The 17,612-nt window shown below is 39.0% G+C and overlaps 1 protein-coding gene across 8 annotated transcripts in view; it reads left to right on the plus strand.

Moving 5' to 3' along the window:
* Positions 1 to 17,612, plus strand: part of EBF1 (EBF transcription factor 1) — a 384,911-nt gene that overhangs the window by 12,137 nt on the left and 355,162 nt on the right. For all 8 annotated transcript variants that reach the window (XM_072756735.1, XM_026007793.2, XM_072756737.1 and 5 more), the window contains exons 5-6: positions 2,465 to 2,538; positions 12,337 to 12,405. In XM_072756735.1, coding sequence (XP_072612836.1) covers positions 2,465 to 2,538; positions 12,337 to 12,405 — 143 coding nt within the window. The remainder of the gene's footprint in view (positions 1 to 2,464; positions 2,539 to 12,336; positions 12,406 to 17,612) is intronic.

Below are 17,612 nucleotides of genomic sequence, written 5' to 3' on the forward strand. Positions count from 1 at the left end.
ACCAAACTTTTTTTTTTTACAGGAAGGAAAACCCTACCATATCTGTGGATATATTTATCAAGTTACTTGTATCAGTTTAGCATAACAAAAAACTGAAATTGAAACAGAGGGTTATTGGGATATTAAGAGAATATCCCAAACATGTAGTGATAATAGGATGTCACAAAAATGCATGATTAAAATTTTTAATCAAAAACATTTTTTTAATCACCATGTTTGATACCTAATTGGTTACTTACAGTTATTTCTTTGATTTGAGCAGTGATTGGAATAAATAAAGCAGACAGGTAAAATTTTTGGCTTTCAAAATGTTTTTGATTTACTCTGCATTTTCTTGAATAAAGCAACTTCTTGGGTATTTGAAAAGGTCTCTTAAGAATACAGGAAAGAATCATCAGTGGATGCTGACACTTGTGGATGAAAATTTTAGGCATCATATGATATTACCATAATGGAGATGATCTCTCCAAGAGGATGGTTATGCATTACATAAAGTGAAGTAGTAATCTCACAGTGGGGGAAATCTGACTATGATCTCTAGTGGATGGCAGTCACCACCTTAACCAAATGGTCAGGGTTTACTGCCAGTAATGGAACTAGTTGACAGTGTGATCTGATATACTGGGAAGAACCCAGAATCACATCTGTAGCATTCTGGCCCTGAATCATGTAACTTTAGTCTAAGTCTGAGGAAACATCAGACAAACCCAAACTGAGGATACTGTACAAAAGAACTGGCTTATCGTCTTTAACAATGTCAACACCATTAACTCGACTCAGGAACGTTCTATATTAAAGGAGACAGCACAACTGAATGCAGTGATTGGTACTGGATTTTTAAAATCATTTATGTATGTATGTATGTATGTATGCATGCAATGAAGGACATTATTGGGTAATTGGTAAATGTCAGTAAAGTCTGTAGATTAGCTTATGGTATATCAGTGCTAATTTTCTAATTCAGATACTTGTACTGTGGTTATGGAAGAGAATTCTTCTTTTTAAGGAAAATATATGCTGAAGTATTTAAAATATGTCTGCAGTATACTTATAAACAGTTTAGAAAAAAATAGGAAAGAATAAATGGTTTTAGTGAAGTGTAAACATTTGATTACGAGCTGATTAAGGAGTATCTTGTAATTCTTTATATATTCTTGCAGCTTTCCTGTAAGTCTAAAATTATGTCAAAATAAAATGTTAAAAAATACAAGGTTATGATAGACTAACCATAAAAAATGGTTTTGACGGCTAGTGAAACGTTTTCTCCTTATACGAGTACTTTACATCATGTTTTTATTTGTTGCAATTTTTGTTCTGTAATGGAATTAGATATTATACCCAGAGCCTGCTCTAGAGTCTGCCCACACTGTGTCTTCTGAAAGTCCCAGGTTTATAAACAAAGCACATTAAAGCCAACTACAAGAAGGTCACCATAGCATCTCTGTACTAAATAAAGATAGTCTCTGGTTAATTTAAATAGTTTTGCCACCAAGAAATTGAGAGTTATCTGAATGTGTGAAAGTAATTTTATTAATAATTTGAAGCAGTGTTTGTATTATGCACTGATAGAGTGTTAAGTTAGTTAAAATGTATCCTGATGTAGAGCGTTACTCTACCAATAGTTGTGTTTTTCTCCGGCCCAGGTATTAGCTTGTCAATATTCCAGGAGGCTGCCATCTCAGGGAAACTTCAGGGTGATTTTAAGCAAAATGTTTGTATGCACATTACTAAAAACAGACAAAGACATACTGGCTCATGAGATAGTTTGGAGTCCAAATTTTGGGAGTCAGATGTAATTCTTCTCAGTTTAGGGAGATAACTCCATGGCTTAAGCCCACACACACACAGCATATGCCGGCGCGTATTACTGTTTGGGTGGGTGTACACCCTGGAGAGCACATGTTTTCAGCCTGTAGGCGGGAAGAAGGATTTTCCCTGATTGATGAATCATCTCAAAGAAGACACAGTTAGTGAACGGACTCATTAACCATACCCCCACTTGTTTTTTGCTACTCATCTCTAGAACAGTAAATGCTGGGGCTGGAAGTAGTAAAATGAAGTGACAAATGCATGTTTAGATGTCAAATCCACGTGCTTTTCTGTATTTTAAATCCCTGGTATCTGAATCTGCTAAACCTTCTGGATTTTTCTACCTTCAATGATTAGGTTTATCTTATTCTGAATTGAAAGGAAAATTGTGGTTGTCTTGACAACAGAAGTTCATCTCACTTACTGATCCAAAGGTGTGCGTCATAGTAATGTAGTTTACGGGACAGAGAGGAACATATGCCCTCTACTTGATTTGAGTTGATCCTTAACAATGTATCTTGAAATAGCTCAGTGAGGCAGCTCCAGAGAGCTAATTGGCTCTCAGCAATGTTGAAGTGGTCAAGTACTCAATTGTTAATAGTTTGTTCTCTTTACTTAGTTCCATTTTTAGCTCAAATCATGCCTTTGTTTTCAGGCCATAGTGTATGAAGGCCAAGACAAGAACCCAGAAATGTGCCGAGTCTTGCTCACACATGAGATCATGTGCAGGTAAGAAAAACCTTGTTCTCTCCCTTTAATTAGCAGAGAGAAGATGAGTTCGCATCTCAAATCTAGGTGAGCTCAGGATTATTTAGGGGTATATATCTTACTTGTATTAGATAATTTAAAAAGAACTGTTAAACACGAGTATTGGTAGTAAAGTGTCACAGACATCTCAGTAGTTCTTGACTATCAGATTTCATACTGAAAGACATATACTTCCATTTTGATATCACACTTTTAATGGGCACAAAGCAGTGCCCTCTCCTTCTTCCTTTCAATCAAACAAAATACAGTATATCCTTTTAGTGTTAATATATGTGCTCAACTGCATTGCTAGTAAAATGAGTAAGAGTTCTATTGATGTCAGCAAAGCCTCTGTTTGGATAAGACTTGAAAGTTATAGTTCCCCTTTTTAATTCTCCCACTTGAAAATGTGACCGTCGGTGCAAAGGCATCATTCCTCCTTAAGTCAAGCGTGGGTTTTTCCCCCTTGCATCTGATCTCTCATCTTAGTGACCCAGTATAGAACTGTGACAGTGTAGCTAATATTTTTCAGTGGCAGTGAGCTTTTAGAAGGATGGCAAATGTTTACACCTGAAAGTTATAAAAATTCATGTCACCCACAAATGAGTGTATTTATTTTGCCTGTAATCAGACATAAGCCACACATTTGAAAATAAGAGCAGACCAAATTCACTTTCATGGCCTCAGCCAGTCCTCCACATGTGAGAGAGTAGACCAGAAAACAGCCTTTAAACTTGCAGTATAGGATTCTCCTTCTTCATAAAATAACACCAGCATAAAATAACATCTGATATATTCTGAGTAATTGGACAAAGCATGAAGATGCCACTATGCATCAGGGAAAGGCTACTAATTGCTTTGTTAGCCATGCAGGCTCTCCCTGGCACAAAGTATGCTTAGCTCCTGACTATTACTGACCAGTCGTTTTAGGCTTCAGCTGCCACTTCGGCATGGGTGGGCTTTATCTGCAGCTCATGGACTTATGGGGAAAGCAGTCTTAAAACTCCACAGGTGGGAATAAAATAAAAAGGGCTTAGTGTGTTTTCTTACTGAAATCCTAAATATTAACTTCAATATCTGTTATTATGGATGCATGTAAAATTATTATTTTTCTTTTTAAAGAGCATACTTTCAATAGATTATTCCAGATTCCCCAGGTGTTGGACAAGTTTTCACTTCAGTGATTTGTAAAAGTTGTCAATTATTCCATGAACAGGTAGCTTTTCCTTGCGTTTAAAACAGTAGCACAACCCAAAAATATGGTCATCAATTTCTTAGAAGATATTATTAGATAAAAATTAGTGTTGTACCATATACAGCAATTGTACAGTTAAAGCTGAGTTACACTTTTCAGAATTAAATGAGTAAAATCATTTTGAAAAGCATTTAAAAAATGACCTCCTTTGTATTACTGTTTTTCTGATCATATCTCTATTTTAGCTTCCTGCAATTAGCATGTCATTAGAATGAATTTTCCATGTTCTGTTATATGTGGTTCTGGCAAATAGGGGACAGACAGGAAGATGGATCTCCAACAATAGGCCAACTAATGTCTATGTATCATAGATTTGCATCTCATATCTGTACACGTTTGGACTGTGCTAGAAATAATTCTGTTCTTGAAATACTTAAAGATATATTATGCCTTTCACACACAAGCCTACCCTCTATTAGTGCAGTTTATATTTTTCTTGTTCTTAAAATTCATTGGTCCAAAGTACTTTATTATGCTGGTTGGCGTGCTTCGCTGCTGATGTTCTTTCTATTTTTCAGAAACATAAAAATAGCAAAAATAAAATTCTCAAGCCACTGAAGGCAAATGATGATGTTTGTACTGTGTGGCTAAGAGGGAAAAGCCATATTCAAAATGTCATCCTGCTAATGTTACAGATTACGGTTTTCCTGGCTGCCTATAGATGTGTAAGGGGTACTGTTTGTTTACCAGGCCGCCATGACCCTATTACACAAACCTGTCATCTATTGTGTGGCTAACAGTCTTTTAAATTGCAAATCTGATGCTCTTTAGGGGGCTTTAGGAAAAAAATTCTCACTTTCCACACCATCCTATTTCTCTTGATTTCTTGCCTGTTGTAAGTGGAAGTTGGGATGTGCTGAATTTGCACCAGGGGTGCAAATGCAGGCTCAATTATAAGCATAAAATTAGAGTCTGTTCACCATTAATCAGCCTGGCTAATTGCTATGCACCACCATTAGCCATATGGTGTGAAAGACAGCTTGCTCTCCCCAAGATGAAATTTCTTCATTGCAGACATGAAATAGTGAGGGCCTTGGATTTTAAAATAGCTTGTTTTAGATATTTAATTTCTAAACAACTTTCTGCAGTGCTTTCTATCAAGGCTAACGGCACAATAAAACTTTGCATTTATGTCACAAAAGCTGTATATTTATAGTACATTGGAGCTATGGTAAAGGAGACACAGAGAATTTAGATCGACAAGAAAGGGCTTGGATGATTCTGTTTTGTTGCAGGCAAAGAAAAAAGAAAAAGAAAAAAAAAACAACAACAAAAAACACCAGGGAGTTGTGTCTCAGGTGGTTGCAAATTAAAAAAAAAATTATTTTATTCTGTTGAGAGGGTAACCCCATTGCATGAGCTGGCTTAAGGATTTACTGCCATTAGATTATAATTACTGCCTCTCTTTGAGACAAAACCTCTTTGACTTGATGACATAGAACACTTTTTGTGGGATTCTGGGAGAGTTTCTGCATTTCTGGTAGTTTGGAATCTATCATACCAATTATCATTATATTTTGCTAATACTTAGTAGTTAAATTCTTTAAAAAATATGCCCTCCCCAAGGATTTTGTAAAGTGGGAGTCTATAAGGGATTTGATTATACGTGCATCTCAATATCCTGTGTTTAAATGTAAATGGAAAATAAGAAATATGCTTGGTGGGTGAGCCCTAGTCCCCAGCCCTCCAGGCAGGCCAAAACCGATTTTCTCCTTATCTAGTGCACAGGATGATTGCAGAGGATAGGTGCTCTGTTGAGGAAGGCATTCTTTTTCCATTAGCAGTGCCCAGCCTCTTGGGGGACTGTGCGTTCCCAGGGCAAACCTGGCCCCTTGAAATAGTCTTTTCTTTCTTCCTCTTTTGCCAACTTGTTCTGGTTTTGTCCTTCAGATTTCTACTTAAGCATGGGTTCTTCAGCAAAGCATCCCTGGCCCTGGGCCTGAGTTATGTCCCCTTGCTTTGCATTCCTATTATATCCTATGCTTTTCCTTCATAGCACTCAGCACGTTGGAACCATATGTCCAGGACCTGTCCTCCTTTGCTGAACTAAGAGCTCCCTGAAGGCAGAGAAGTCACTCAGCTTTCGTCTCTGCTTTAATTGTCCTATGTGTGAAATGGGGGGAAAATGTGACTTCTCTCATAGGGTGGTTGTTAAGCTTAAATGCTATAATCCCCATAAATATTTAGCATAGTCAGTACTGAGTGTCTATTGTTACTCCCGATAGGAATAGCAGTAGTATTAGCAGTAGCATCAACAGAAGCGGTAGTAGTACCAGTGGCAGCAATATCTGCAGTGTCTAGCTAAGTACCTGGTACATAGTTGCTCAGAGTGAAGGATGATAAGTGAACATTGAAGGGAAGTGAGGTGCCTACTACAGCATTTACATACCTTGTTCATTGGGTATGGTGGTTAAGGATATTTTCATTCATTCTTGTAGTACCTGCTATGTGCAAAGCACTGTGGAATGCAGAGCCAAAGGACTGGTCCTGTAGTAGGAGTGGTTACAGATCAGCCCAGGAGATGAGATCTGTAGGCAGATGACCAGACTGCAATGTAGACAGGGTTGTCTGTGATGAGGGGTGAAGCGAGGGACTGTGGTTGTTCAGAGAAGGGAGGATGTACCTGATGGTGGATAGTGGTCACAGGAATGAGGAGGAGGGTGAGATAGGACAGGAATTTTAGAGGGTGTATAAAGAAGTGTTTGGGCCTGTTTGTTGGTGGTCTGGCATGATTTCTCTGGGGATAGGATTGCAGGTGGGCGGGCTGGGGCTTGGTGCTGGGGAGAGAGTAAGGGTAAAAGAAAGATAACCAGCATCAGAGACATCTTTTCCCAACAGTGGATTTGAAGCTATAGGCTTACATGGGATTGGAAAGGGTAAGAGAATAGAAAGAGTAGAGGCCACGGGTATATTCTTGGGGAGTGGTAATATTTAGCAAGGAGGCAGGGTGTTCAAGAATTAGAAGAAAGGGAGCACTGAGTGGCTCAGTGGTTGAGCATCTGCCTTCGGCTCAGATCATGATCCCAGGGTCCTGAGATGGAGTCCTGCATTGGGTTCCCCACAGGGAGACTGCTTCTTTTTCTGCCTGTATCTCTACACCTCTCTGTGTGTCTCATGAGTAAATAAAATCTTTAAAAAATTTTTAAAAATAAAGGAAACATTAAAAAAAGAATTAGGAGAAAGAACATTGAGCATCCAGGGCATAGAAGTGAAAGGAAAGTTATTTCCAAGATGCGGAGCCATCCATATGATAAGTCCTGGGAAATCCAGATGGATTTGCACAGAGAAAAGCACCAGAAAGTCACTGGTGAACTTTGAAAAAGGATATTCAAGTAGGTGCTGAGGCCTGGAAGTCAGATTTTGTGGGATTAGATGGCAAGGAATGATGGCGACTCTGGTGAGGAGAGAGGTAGGCAGTGAAGAAACTAATTCAAGAGAAAAGGAGAAAAAAAATTTTTTTTAAGATAGTGGGAAAACTTGACCTCTAGGTTACAAAGGGAAAGAGTGAACCTATCCTTATCACTATTAATCAAACTATTCAGATAATTCATGTATCTCATTCTGTAGCCACTTGGGCTAAACAGGAAAGATAATCTTGTTTTCTGCTGTAAAGCTTAGAGATTGAGGTGATCCTTTTCTCTAGTTGAGAGAGCCTCTACTTCTAGGAAGAGATGCCATGTCTGTAAGATGAGGATCTGCAGGTCCTGTGATGGGGAAGCATATAAATGTTGCTTTCCCTGATTTAGGAAGCTGTGTGTCAGCTCCCTGGAGATATGCCACCTTGTGTTAGCTGCTAAGGGGGAAGCTCATACGTTGGCTTTGCCCTGGGTGTGCAGAATTATCTGGGAGATGCACCATCCTGCCGGGGAAAAAGGAGGCTATATTTGAGTCCACAGTGTTTGTAGATACTGGGTGCTGGATACCCACTCCTGTGACCCATGCCACATTGCCATCCTGCCTCTTGAGTTGCAGGTTGAGAAGGGATGTGAAATAGTGGGCTTCCTGCTCTATGACAAAGTCAATCAGGAAACTCTGAGCCCCCTGATAGATGCCCACTTTGGGGGTCAAATGCCAGGTCTGTGCCTGGTACAGTAAGAGCCAAAGAAACAAGTTTTCAGTGGATGAAGATCCATCTGTCATGCAGTGATGAGGACATAATTGTCACTGCCATTCCTTTCATTGACACGATAAATTTCTCTTAAAGAGGTTTCAGGTCTCTTGTTCCATGCACTGTATTGTTTCAGCCTGACTGTTCTGCCTTAAACAGGAGCTAATCTGTTCTCCTTTCAGCCTGTCCTCTTTGGTTAATGCCTGTCTTGTGTGTGATGGAGGTAGTGCCTACCTTTCTTGATCCTTCTGAGTTCAGTAGAAGGAACTAGGAGGCACTAGGTTTAGAGAAGAGATGAAAGAGAAGGGCGAGAAAGACTGTCATGGGGAGGAAGGGCTAGTTCCTGCTCAGGGTGGCTTTGGGCTCGGAACTAGGGAGCTGCATGTGGGGGGCAGGCAGTGGGGAGGGCAGATGTCAGTTCAGCCTAACAGAAGACATTTGTTCCCCAACTTGATTGATTGGTTGATTTTCAATTTTTTAGTAGGAAAGAAATATTGCAGTACAAAGCAGAAGACTGGGGGCAGGGCAAGATGGTGGAAGAGTAGGGTCCCCAAGTCACCTGTCTCCACCAACTTACAAAGCAGAAGACTACAGAAGTGTGGAAATAAAATATATACCCTCCAATTCCTCCCCGCTTCTTATTCTACTCCCTACAGGTGACTTCTTTGAAGTTTCTATTCATTTATTCAAAACCCATTTCCTGAGGGTCTGCTGCTGTGCCCTGGGCTTTGTTCTAGTTGCTGGGAATATGGGGGTGGACAAAACCATCTAGGACCTTTTCCTCATGGAGAGGCAGACAGCATAGGAGGAAGCAAATAAATATAAAATATGATGTGATGAGTGCTAGGGAGAAAAGTGAGACAGGATGAAGGAGAGCTCTGGGGGCAGTCAATCAGGGAAGGGCTTGCATAGAGATTTGAGTGAAGTGAGGGGTGAACTGGCTTGTGGCCAATTCTCTCTTCCTCTCCTCTTCCCCTTTCTCTTTCACTCTTTACTTTTTTACTCCCAGAATTAGGACCATACCATACATACTATTTAGCAACTTGGCTTTCTTGATTCATAATTTGATTTTGACTTCTTTCCATGAGAGTGTATAAAAACCCACCTTCATCTTTTTAATGCTGTACATAATTCCATATATACATGTATATACACACACATATATGTATACACACATATATGTGCAATATCTATGTCTTTTTAAAGCAGGGCTCATCCTGTAGACACTATTCTGTCACCACTCCAGGTGCAGAGTAGAGCCCAAGGCTCCCATTTGGGGAATGATGGCCGTGTGATGCAGGAACATGACCCCACCCAGAGATAGGAAACCTGATGGGGGGGCCATTTTTATACTTTGCCTAAAGTTTTCTTTTCATAGGTGTTAAGTGACCTTCAGCCCCCTGATTTTGTTTTCTCTTCTTTCCTTCATTACCTCCTTTTATTACTGCTCCATTTTTCCCCTCTACACTTCTGTTCTTCACATCTGCCTTTCCCAGGGGTCCCTTGGGGCACAGCAGAGAGAAGTGGTTCTCATTTATGCTGTGCTTCAAATCATCTGGTTGTGCTCAAGGGCATTTTTATTTTAAGGGGATGAAGAAAGACAGGGTTTAAGTCAAAGGACAAATCTCAGGCCTTGTGTGGCACTTGCTTGGGGGAGGTGGTTTGATGCATGGGGTGGGATGGGAGTGAACCTTCCTTCCATCAGCAGTGCCTGATCAGAGGGTCAGCTTGGCTTCCTCTACCTGTCACCTTCCTATTTTCTTGGTTTGTATTTCCCCTAGTACCTTACATCATTCTTGAAGTCATTCGATCAATCAATCAATCAATCAATCAATCAATATTTGAGCGTCCCCATTCTATTTCAGGCCTTACAGTACTCATTAGGTAAATAAAATTGACAGTTTCTTCCTTTATGAAGCATCTGGATTAGTAGGGGAGGAGGTTGAGAGTAGAAGGAGAGTAACAACACAGAAACACTTATGTAAGAATAATTTGCATTGTGTTACATGCCATGTTACATTGTGTTGCAAGGAAAAACCAGGAAAAGCCTAAAGGATGTCAGGGACAGCCCCCCTGGAGATAGAGTGTAGAGGCTGAGACCTGAATAGGAAGTAGAGGCTGGTCAAGTAGGGACCAGCCTACTTGGCTGTTATAGGAAGTAAAGAGTGGAGGCAGCAAGGCTAGATGGGAGGCCACTGCAGAAGTCCAAGTGAAGAATGAGAGTGACATGGATGAGGGTGATGGCAGTGAGGAGAGAGAACCAGACATGACATATAGATTCTGCTCTGAACTTGCCATCATGTAAGGTAGAGCCCCTGGAGGGCACTGACTCTGGTGAGGGTTCAACCATCAGGAACTTGCCTTGCCCACTCACTGTTTGGGGAAAAAAGTGGGGGAGTATGGAAAAAGATGAAGAGAAATAGGCCTTCTCACCCACTGGTTTTCTCCCTGGGTAAAGGGGACATGAGATCTGTTGATAGGCAGCTATTGGAGACCTGCTGCTTTTGCAGAGTGCAGAGCAGCTTTGCTCAGGTTCAGAGGAAGAGGAGGTCAGAGGAGGAAGGAGCAAGGAGTGATAATGATGCTATGATGCTAACCTTTGTGCAGCAGCTAGTAGGACCAGTCGCAGAGCCCAGCTTTATACCCTGATTGCATTGAGTCTGCACCCTGGCACTTGGAGGCGGGCACGAAAGTTGTCCATGGTACAAATGAGGAAGCTAAGATTCCATCACCTTGCTTAAGGTGGTACAGGTAGCTCTGTCTGATTCTGGAACCATTTGTTCTTAACTACCACACTCTTCTGGCAAGCCTTTGAAATGTAAGTGTAGGGGATCACAGTGGAAGGATCATGATGTTTAGTTTTTAATTTTTTTTTTGCAAACATTCCAATCAGGGTACTTCTCATTCCCTTGTTTCTTCATCTGCCACTTCATTGAGACACTTTGTGCTTTCTATCCCCATAGTCCCATTAGAACTTAGGGCTAAAGGAAATAGTTCCCTTTGAATCAGAAAGGGAAAGCTATAAGCTAGGTGTAGTGACGTTCAGCTGGGGCTTTGACAAAGGAGATAGAGTTCTTACTATTGCTTTCTGAAGATATGAGAGACAAAGAGAATTAACACCAAATTTGGAAGCTGATTCTTTTCTCAGAGATATAGTCATAGTCAGGAAAGAGACTTCCCAACTTTGGTGAAAGACTCTCCATCCAGGAGTGTATTTCTGGGTCCTGAAAATGCAGCTCAATGTTTGGTTCCCTCTAGCAGCTTTCTAAATTTAGGCCCTATGATTCACTAAGTCAAATGTGTGTGTGCGCACGCGCACACATGTGCGCGTGTGCGTGTGTGTGCAGACATGCCTGTGTAAGAAAGAGGGAGAAAAGTGCATATTTTATTGGTGGCACATCATAATGTAGAGCCCTTGGATAACTTTCTCGCCTCCTTGACTGATCAAACATGTGCCTTTATAGTGTGCCCCTGGGTGTAGAGTGACCAAGGCACACATATTTTATTTGCAAACAGGTTTCAGATGGATAGTTCTCCATCGATCATGGATAATTTTCGAAAAACCTTAATTTTTCACCGCCTGGAAGCATCCAGGTTTTACAGAAACCGACAGCCTTATCATCAGAGCTGGGGTGGGATTTTGATAGTGGGTGCTTTTCTTGTCCTTGGCTGCTTTTTCTCTAACCTAATCAAGAGCATCCACTGTCAAGGCTGTACTAGCCTTTGGATCAACTGTCCATAATGCTTCCAGAAAACTTAAATGATGGCAAGCATAGGACATAGAAGCCAGACAACATGTGGATGTCCACTTTGTTTTATCTTGCCTTTTCTTCGTCTTCTTTATTATGTTGTAGTTTTATTCTCATGAAGATGGTTCAAAAGCAAACAGTTATAGCTTTAGGATTTTGGGCAGGCTACGGTTGAAGAAAGCATCTCCCTTGAAAGAGAAAGGAGAGGAAAAAGGAATCCATTTAATACAGAATGACTGGAGGGGGAGAAATCACTCATACCTCATTATTGACGCGTTCCACACAATTAGAGTGATCTTGAGGGAAGAACGTTTGAGCCACCCACAACCCTGAATATTCTCATTGGGTAGATATAATAATAATGCATTTCACAGTGAACTCCTCAATGCTGCGGGCAGTTATGGGGAGACCCCATCTTAGGGCTGTCAGTGTGGCTCCAGGAGAGTCTCTCTTCCTCCCTCCTTCTTTGTTCAGGGAGAGGTTAAGCCTGGCCATTAACCCATAGGCGACCCACATACAATTTTCTGTCCCAGGGATCCGTTGATTGCCAGGTATGGCTTTGTGGTAATTCTAGCATTTGCAACCCAGCAATTTGAACCTTCTGTCTGCCTAAATGATGATTTTACATTGTAATGGTTGTACTAAATCCTTTCGCTTTTGCTCCATAGCCGCTGTTGTGACAAGAAGAGCTGTGGCAACCGAAATGAGACTCCCTCAGATCCAGTGATAATTGACAGGTAGGGACCACTCTACTTTCACTGGATTCTTATTCCTCATTATAATGAAACACCTGCCTTGTGTCGCTCATGGGTGAGGGTGAGGAACGCATGTGGCCGAAATTTGCCTGTTGGCCATGACTAGTCTGCGCCGAGCTTTTGCGATTCCTGGGAAAACCATATGGAATGTTCTTTGGAGGCCCGTTTTCTTGGATTGCTTCGGTTTCGTGTCTGATTCATGATCTTAAAGGAATATTTTTTTCTTTCCTGATTTTCTGTGGCTCAATCCTCATGCTGTGCCAGGAAGCTTCAGAAATAAAATAATAATAGTTTGTGATTTATGAAATGTGGTTGGGTGCTTATAAATATTTAACTTTTATTTGAAAAATGTTTGAATCATTATCACTTTTAGCTACAGTAGTTGGACGTAATCCATCTACATTTTAGGGTTTTATTTATGCATAAAAGCAGTTTTAAAGAGATCTGTGAACCAAGACTTTCTACTCTTATCTCCCGGCATTTGATGGTAGCTCATACTGTATTGTAAGTTGATTAATTTATCCTGCTTGTCTTAATTATTGTGTTTTTAAACAGATCCATATTACTAATCTGACATGACCAAGTAAATCACTGTAGAACAATAAATCTGTTTTAGTTGTTTGGTGCAATTTGGAATCGGTGTGTGCACATATTATGCAGAGTTGCATCCCAAATATTCATTTTACATTTTAATTATTGAAATTCATTGTATGGAAACATGTATGATAAACCATTTGTTACATAGCATTACTCATTGAGAATTAAATGGCCTGGAAGGTTTATAGATACTGTCAGTTGTCAGTTAGGAAAAGCTAGCACCCTCCACTAGCTGGAAGAGTCTTGCAAATTAGACGGACTGATCTGATCCCTCATTGAGAAAATTAACAGCTGAACAAAAGTTCTTTTTGAGTTTGGTAATAATGATTTTTACCAAAAACAAAACAAAACAAAACCCCAAACATACCCTATCTATCTGTCTTTCCAATTCTTTACCTTTTGGGGTTTACTTTATTGTTTTTAGTTGACTGAAAAACTGCTTCATTATAATTTATGTCAAAACATTGATTTGTTCATTTGGATTCATGTGATTCTTCAGGCTTAAACCCAATTTTGATTGCCAAGTAGCTTTATAATGCTTACATTTCAATCAGGTATTTTCAGTAAACATCTCTCTAATAGTCACTCAAAACATACACCCTTGCTTGATAACTGAGTGTTGTTAATATGCTTGATTCAAAAATTAATACATGTGGATGTTTAGTGTGAAGTGAGGTTGTGTGCTGCCTATAGAGCTGGAATAGCATGTTTGTCTGCAAGAGCAGACGCGCCATTCGTGTAATTCCTTTTTCTGCAATGGAAGATAAATCTTCAAATGAAAAAGGTCAAAAATAAATATAACCTTTATGCTGTTTGTTTTATTTAAATCCATCTCTCCGAAATACCATTTGTTATTTTAAACAAGTTTTTCTTATGCTTCTGTTAAAAAGAAAGTGTTCTGATCAAAGGACCAGCCCAAATATTCCCCCAAACTTTGAAACTATAAGGATTCTGTTCTCCCGCGCAGTTCCTTTTGGTGTACATGATGACAAGCAACCGTACTTTGCCACCCGCAATGAAAACACTCCTTTTGCTTGTGAATGGGTTAAGCTTTTAAGTTCTTCATTTGGTTTTAAGCCGTGACTCTGATATAGAAGGTTGATATGACTGTGGTTTGAATAACATTTGATTTTGACCTGTTCTTGTGGGTTGCGATGGCATAAGAAACTTGACTCAGCAGCGCTGTAATTAGCCCGGCCCGTGTTTTTGAAACAGGATTGTGTTACCTGGATTGCATTAGTGTGGCTTCTATTGTTGCCGCCTAGCATCTGTCCCAGTAGGGTACTTAAAACCTTTTCTTGGCTGGGGTAGTTCAAACAATTTAGGCAAAATAAGTATGCACTTTATACTGTTGGTGGCTTGAGAGATATTACTCATGACATTTCTCCTTTTCATTTTTTCCCTTTTTGGTTTGACAAAGTAGAAAACAGTGTGTAGCCAATGTTGGTCTCTTAAGAGAGGAGTATTTTAAAAACGGCTGAAACCCAGTGGATCTGCAGAAGCCTCAACATATGTTTATTTGCTGGCGATTGCCACTGTCTCCCATGAACTGTCTTTTCAAGCAGTGATGCCAGCTGATATGCAAAACCCCATTTAGCTATTTTTATTTGCATCTGAGTTTTCAGAATTTATTTGTCCTTGAGTCTGCCAAAGGTTTTAAAAGCTCCAGCCCTGTCTATGCTGATATGTGAAACTTTCATTTTTAACAATGAGGGAAGAAAATAACAACAAGAAAAGAACTCACACAAGGAAGGGCAAAATAGAAAAGATTTTTCAATTCCATAAAATTGCTGCAAAGGAAAAAAAAATGATGGCAACTGTGTTTGAATTTCATAGTTTCCAATTTGATTCTATATTACTGATTGCATAATATCTGCGTTACGTGCTTAGGGTTTGATTTGCTTTCAGATTTATGGATGTGAATCTCTGCATATTTTGCAAAAATAGGTTATGGGGCCTGCATTCAGTAGCAATAGTAACTGTTTTTACAAGATGCATACAATATGCAATTATAGAGCTGAAGGTATAGGCAATCACTGTGTTAGGATTTAGCATAGTTTTAACACGAAGTCACCTTTTGGGCACCAATAATTTTTAGCTCCCTTTGCTTGTCCTTCGGATTTTGGAAGAACACTGCTATTTTTATCAGTCAAAAGACTTTTAGCAGTGGTTATTCAGGAAAACTATTTATAGGATAGATAGAAGAGGTTTTCTGGTCATACGGTAATGGTGCAGGGTAAGCTATTTTCTGTGTTGAATTTTGGCTAGATTATTTGCTGCCAGTGATTTGGGGACATCACCATGGCATATTCTATTAAAAAAGTGGGATTAACAAAATCAGCAGTTGCATGTCATGATTTAGAAAATGGGTTTCTACTTCCTTCTTTTATAATAGCATGCAACAAAGTAAGAAAAACATGACCCAAATTCTTTTTTACATTTGTGACAATTTGTCAAGTCACTTCAAAAAAGTTTATAGGAAAATTTCTGTGAATGTAGAAGGTTTGTGGAAGTTGACTGCCAGGTCATATTTCAGTCTGATGCCAAATGGCTTGATTAAGAATTATAAAGACCAGGATGTGCCCAATGATCCAGATATTTGGGCTATGTAGACATGGAAAAAGTCATATGTGTTATGTTTAATAACCGATGACCAGGAACTAAAAAGAGCAAATTTCATTATCATTGAGGTAAACGGCTATGTGTGGTAATTGTTGTTAAAATAAAAAAGTAAAAACCGACTTACTGTTATTAAATTAAGGTGGAGATTGATTTAACATATTCACACAGTAACTCATATTTGAATTTAAAAGGTTTGCAATAAAATTCATGTTTAGAAATTGAATAAATTGTAGTTTTATTACCACATTGGATATCCTTGTGTCCTAACCTTTTTCCTTGGAGTTATCTTAGTTCAATAAATAAAACCTCATTAGACTATTCCCATTTCAACGAGTTTATTAAATTTTGCAGGAGTAATTAGCATAAGCTGTGCTAATTTTTCTGGAAGACTAATGAGGGAGGTTCTTAATTAGGTTTACTTTGTAAGAATCAGAAAAGATGGTAATGACAAAAGTCACACAGGGTAGTCTGAATCGGGAACCCAGTTTTTCTGAATCTATAAAAAAATCTTCCATTTTTAAATATGGAAACTTCTTTATAAATACTTGAACTGAACATATGAAGTGTGCAGGCTGTTATTGCATATCCAGTTAGTTAGGATTACCATCCATTCTTGTTTTGCTTCACAAAACTCTTTATTTTCCTATCTTTGACTCACTAAGCTATCTTTGAGCGATGACATGGGTGAATGCAGATGGTCTTACAAAAACATTTCTTTCTCCCAATTATATCATAGGATTCCTTTTACAGAGAGCCCTGAAGTTTCCAGCCCGATTAGTTTTGCTTATTTCCAGTAGGGCAGGTTAGGGTATGGCTCAATATCTGTTTGTTTGTTTCTTTGGTTTTTCAATTTAGGATCAGTGTGACTGATGAAATAGACCACCAAGTAAAGGGAGAAAATAAGTGCCCAATTCTTCATGTCCTTCTACTGTGGATCCTGGGTAGTTAACAAGTGGCATTTTTTCATTTACTAGAAGTAATAAAGGGTGAAATTCTTCCTCAAATTATGTTTTCCAGTCTCATGTGAATTTAGACATAGTCCTTTTGAGATATAACGTGCTTGAGTAACCTGCAAGTTTGGAGTTCCTCATAGCTGGTATTAAAAACATGGATTTTTAAAGCCTATTGACTAATATACCCCTAAAAATTTTGGATTTGCTTATTAACTTTAACAGATTTGTCTTTTTTTTCCATTTATAAGATCCTTATATCTGTGTTTGAGATGTAAGCCTTGTGATACATTTTTAAATATACATGAATTTTATAACATGAGAAACCTAGCTTGTTTAGAATTACTTCTCTTCAGGCCATACTGACCAAAGGGAGTCCTAAAAAAGAAGGAAAGAAAAAAGCCTGTATTTGTCTTTTCCAAGATTGTCTAAAGATCTAGATCACTTTCATTTAGGCAATACTAGTTGGATTTGCTTTATGATTATTATCTGATATAGAATGTTAAGGAGTGAAAGTAATACAAAGCTTACCTTACCTGTTGAATTTACATGACACACATCATATGAAAAGCTTGACCATGTCAGGGTTGTTCAGAGAAGAAATTTTACTTAAGATCCATTCTTAAGCTGAGAGGTGTAAAAGCTATGACTGAACTTTCTAGAAAAGCCCAATGTTGTCTTGTCAACATCTAATTTCCTGAGTAAATTGGCCTGATGTATTTGTATAAGATTATGTGTCCATCTATATAATAAGACAATAGTAAAACTTTAGAATTATCATAGAGTAAGGTGGGGCATATAATCAAGTCCTCAACTACGGAAATATATACTTTGTTGCAAATGAGGCTTTTCGTCAGAGTTTCATTTCATTGACCTTTCAACTCTTTTTATTTTGGCTTCTACCCAGTTTTTAGAAGGACCCACCACTACAGATAATCATGCTATGAGATACACAAACTGTTGTCTGGGGCGTGAGCAACCGGAGGTGTAAATGCATTTCTTGGAGTTTTGATAAACCTT

This window comes from Vulpes vulpes, chromosome 4, assembly GCF_048418805.1.
Source record: "Vulpes vulpes isolate BD-2025 chromosome 4, VulVul3, whole genome shotgun sequence".
Classification (NCBI taxonomy): Eukaryota; Metazoa; Chordata; class Mammalia; order Carnivora; family Canidae; genus Vulpes; species Vulpes vulpes.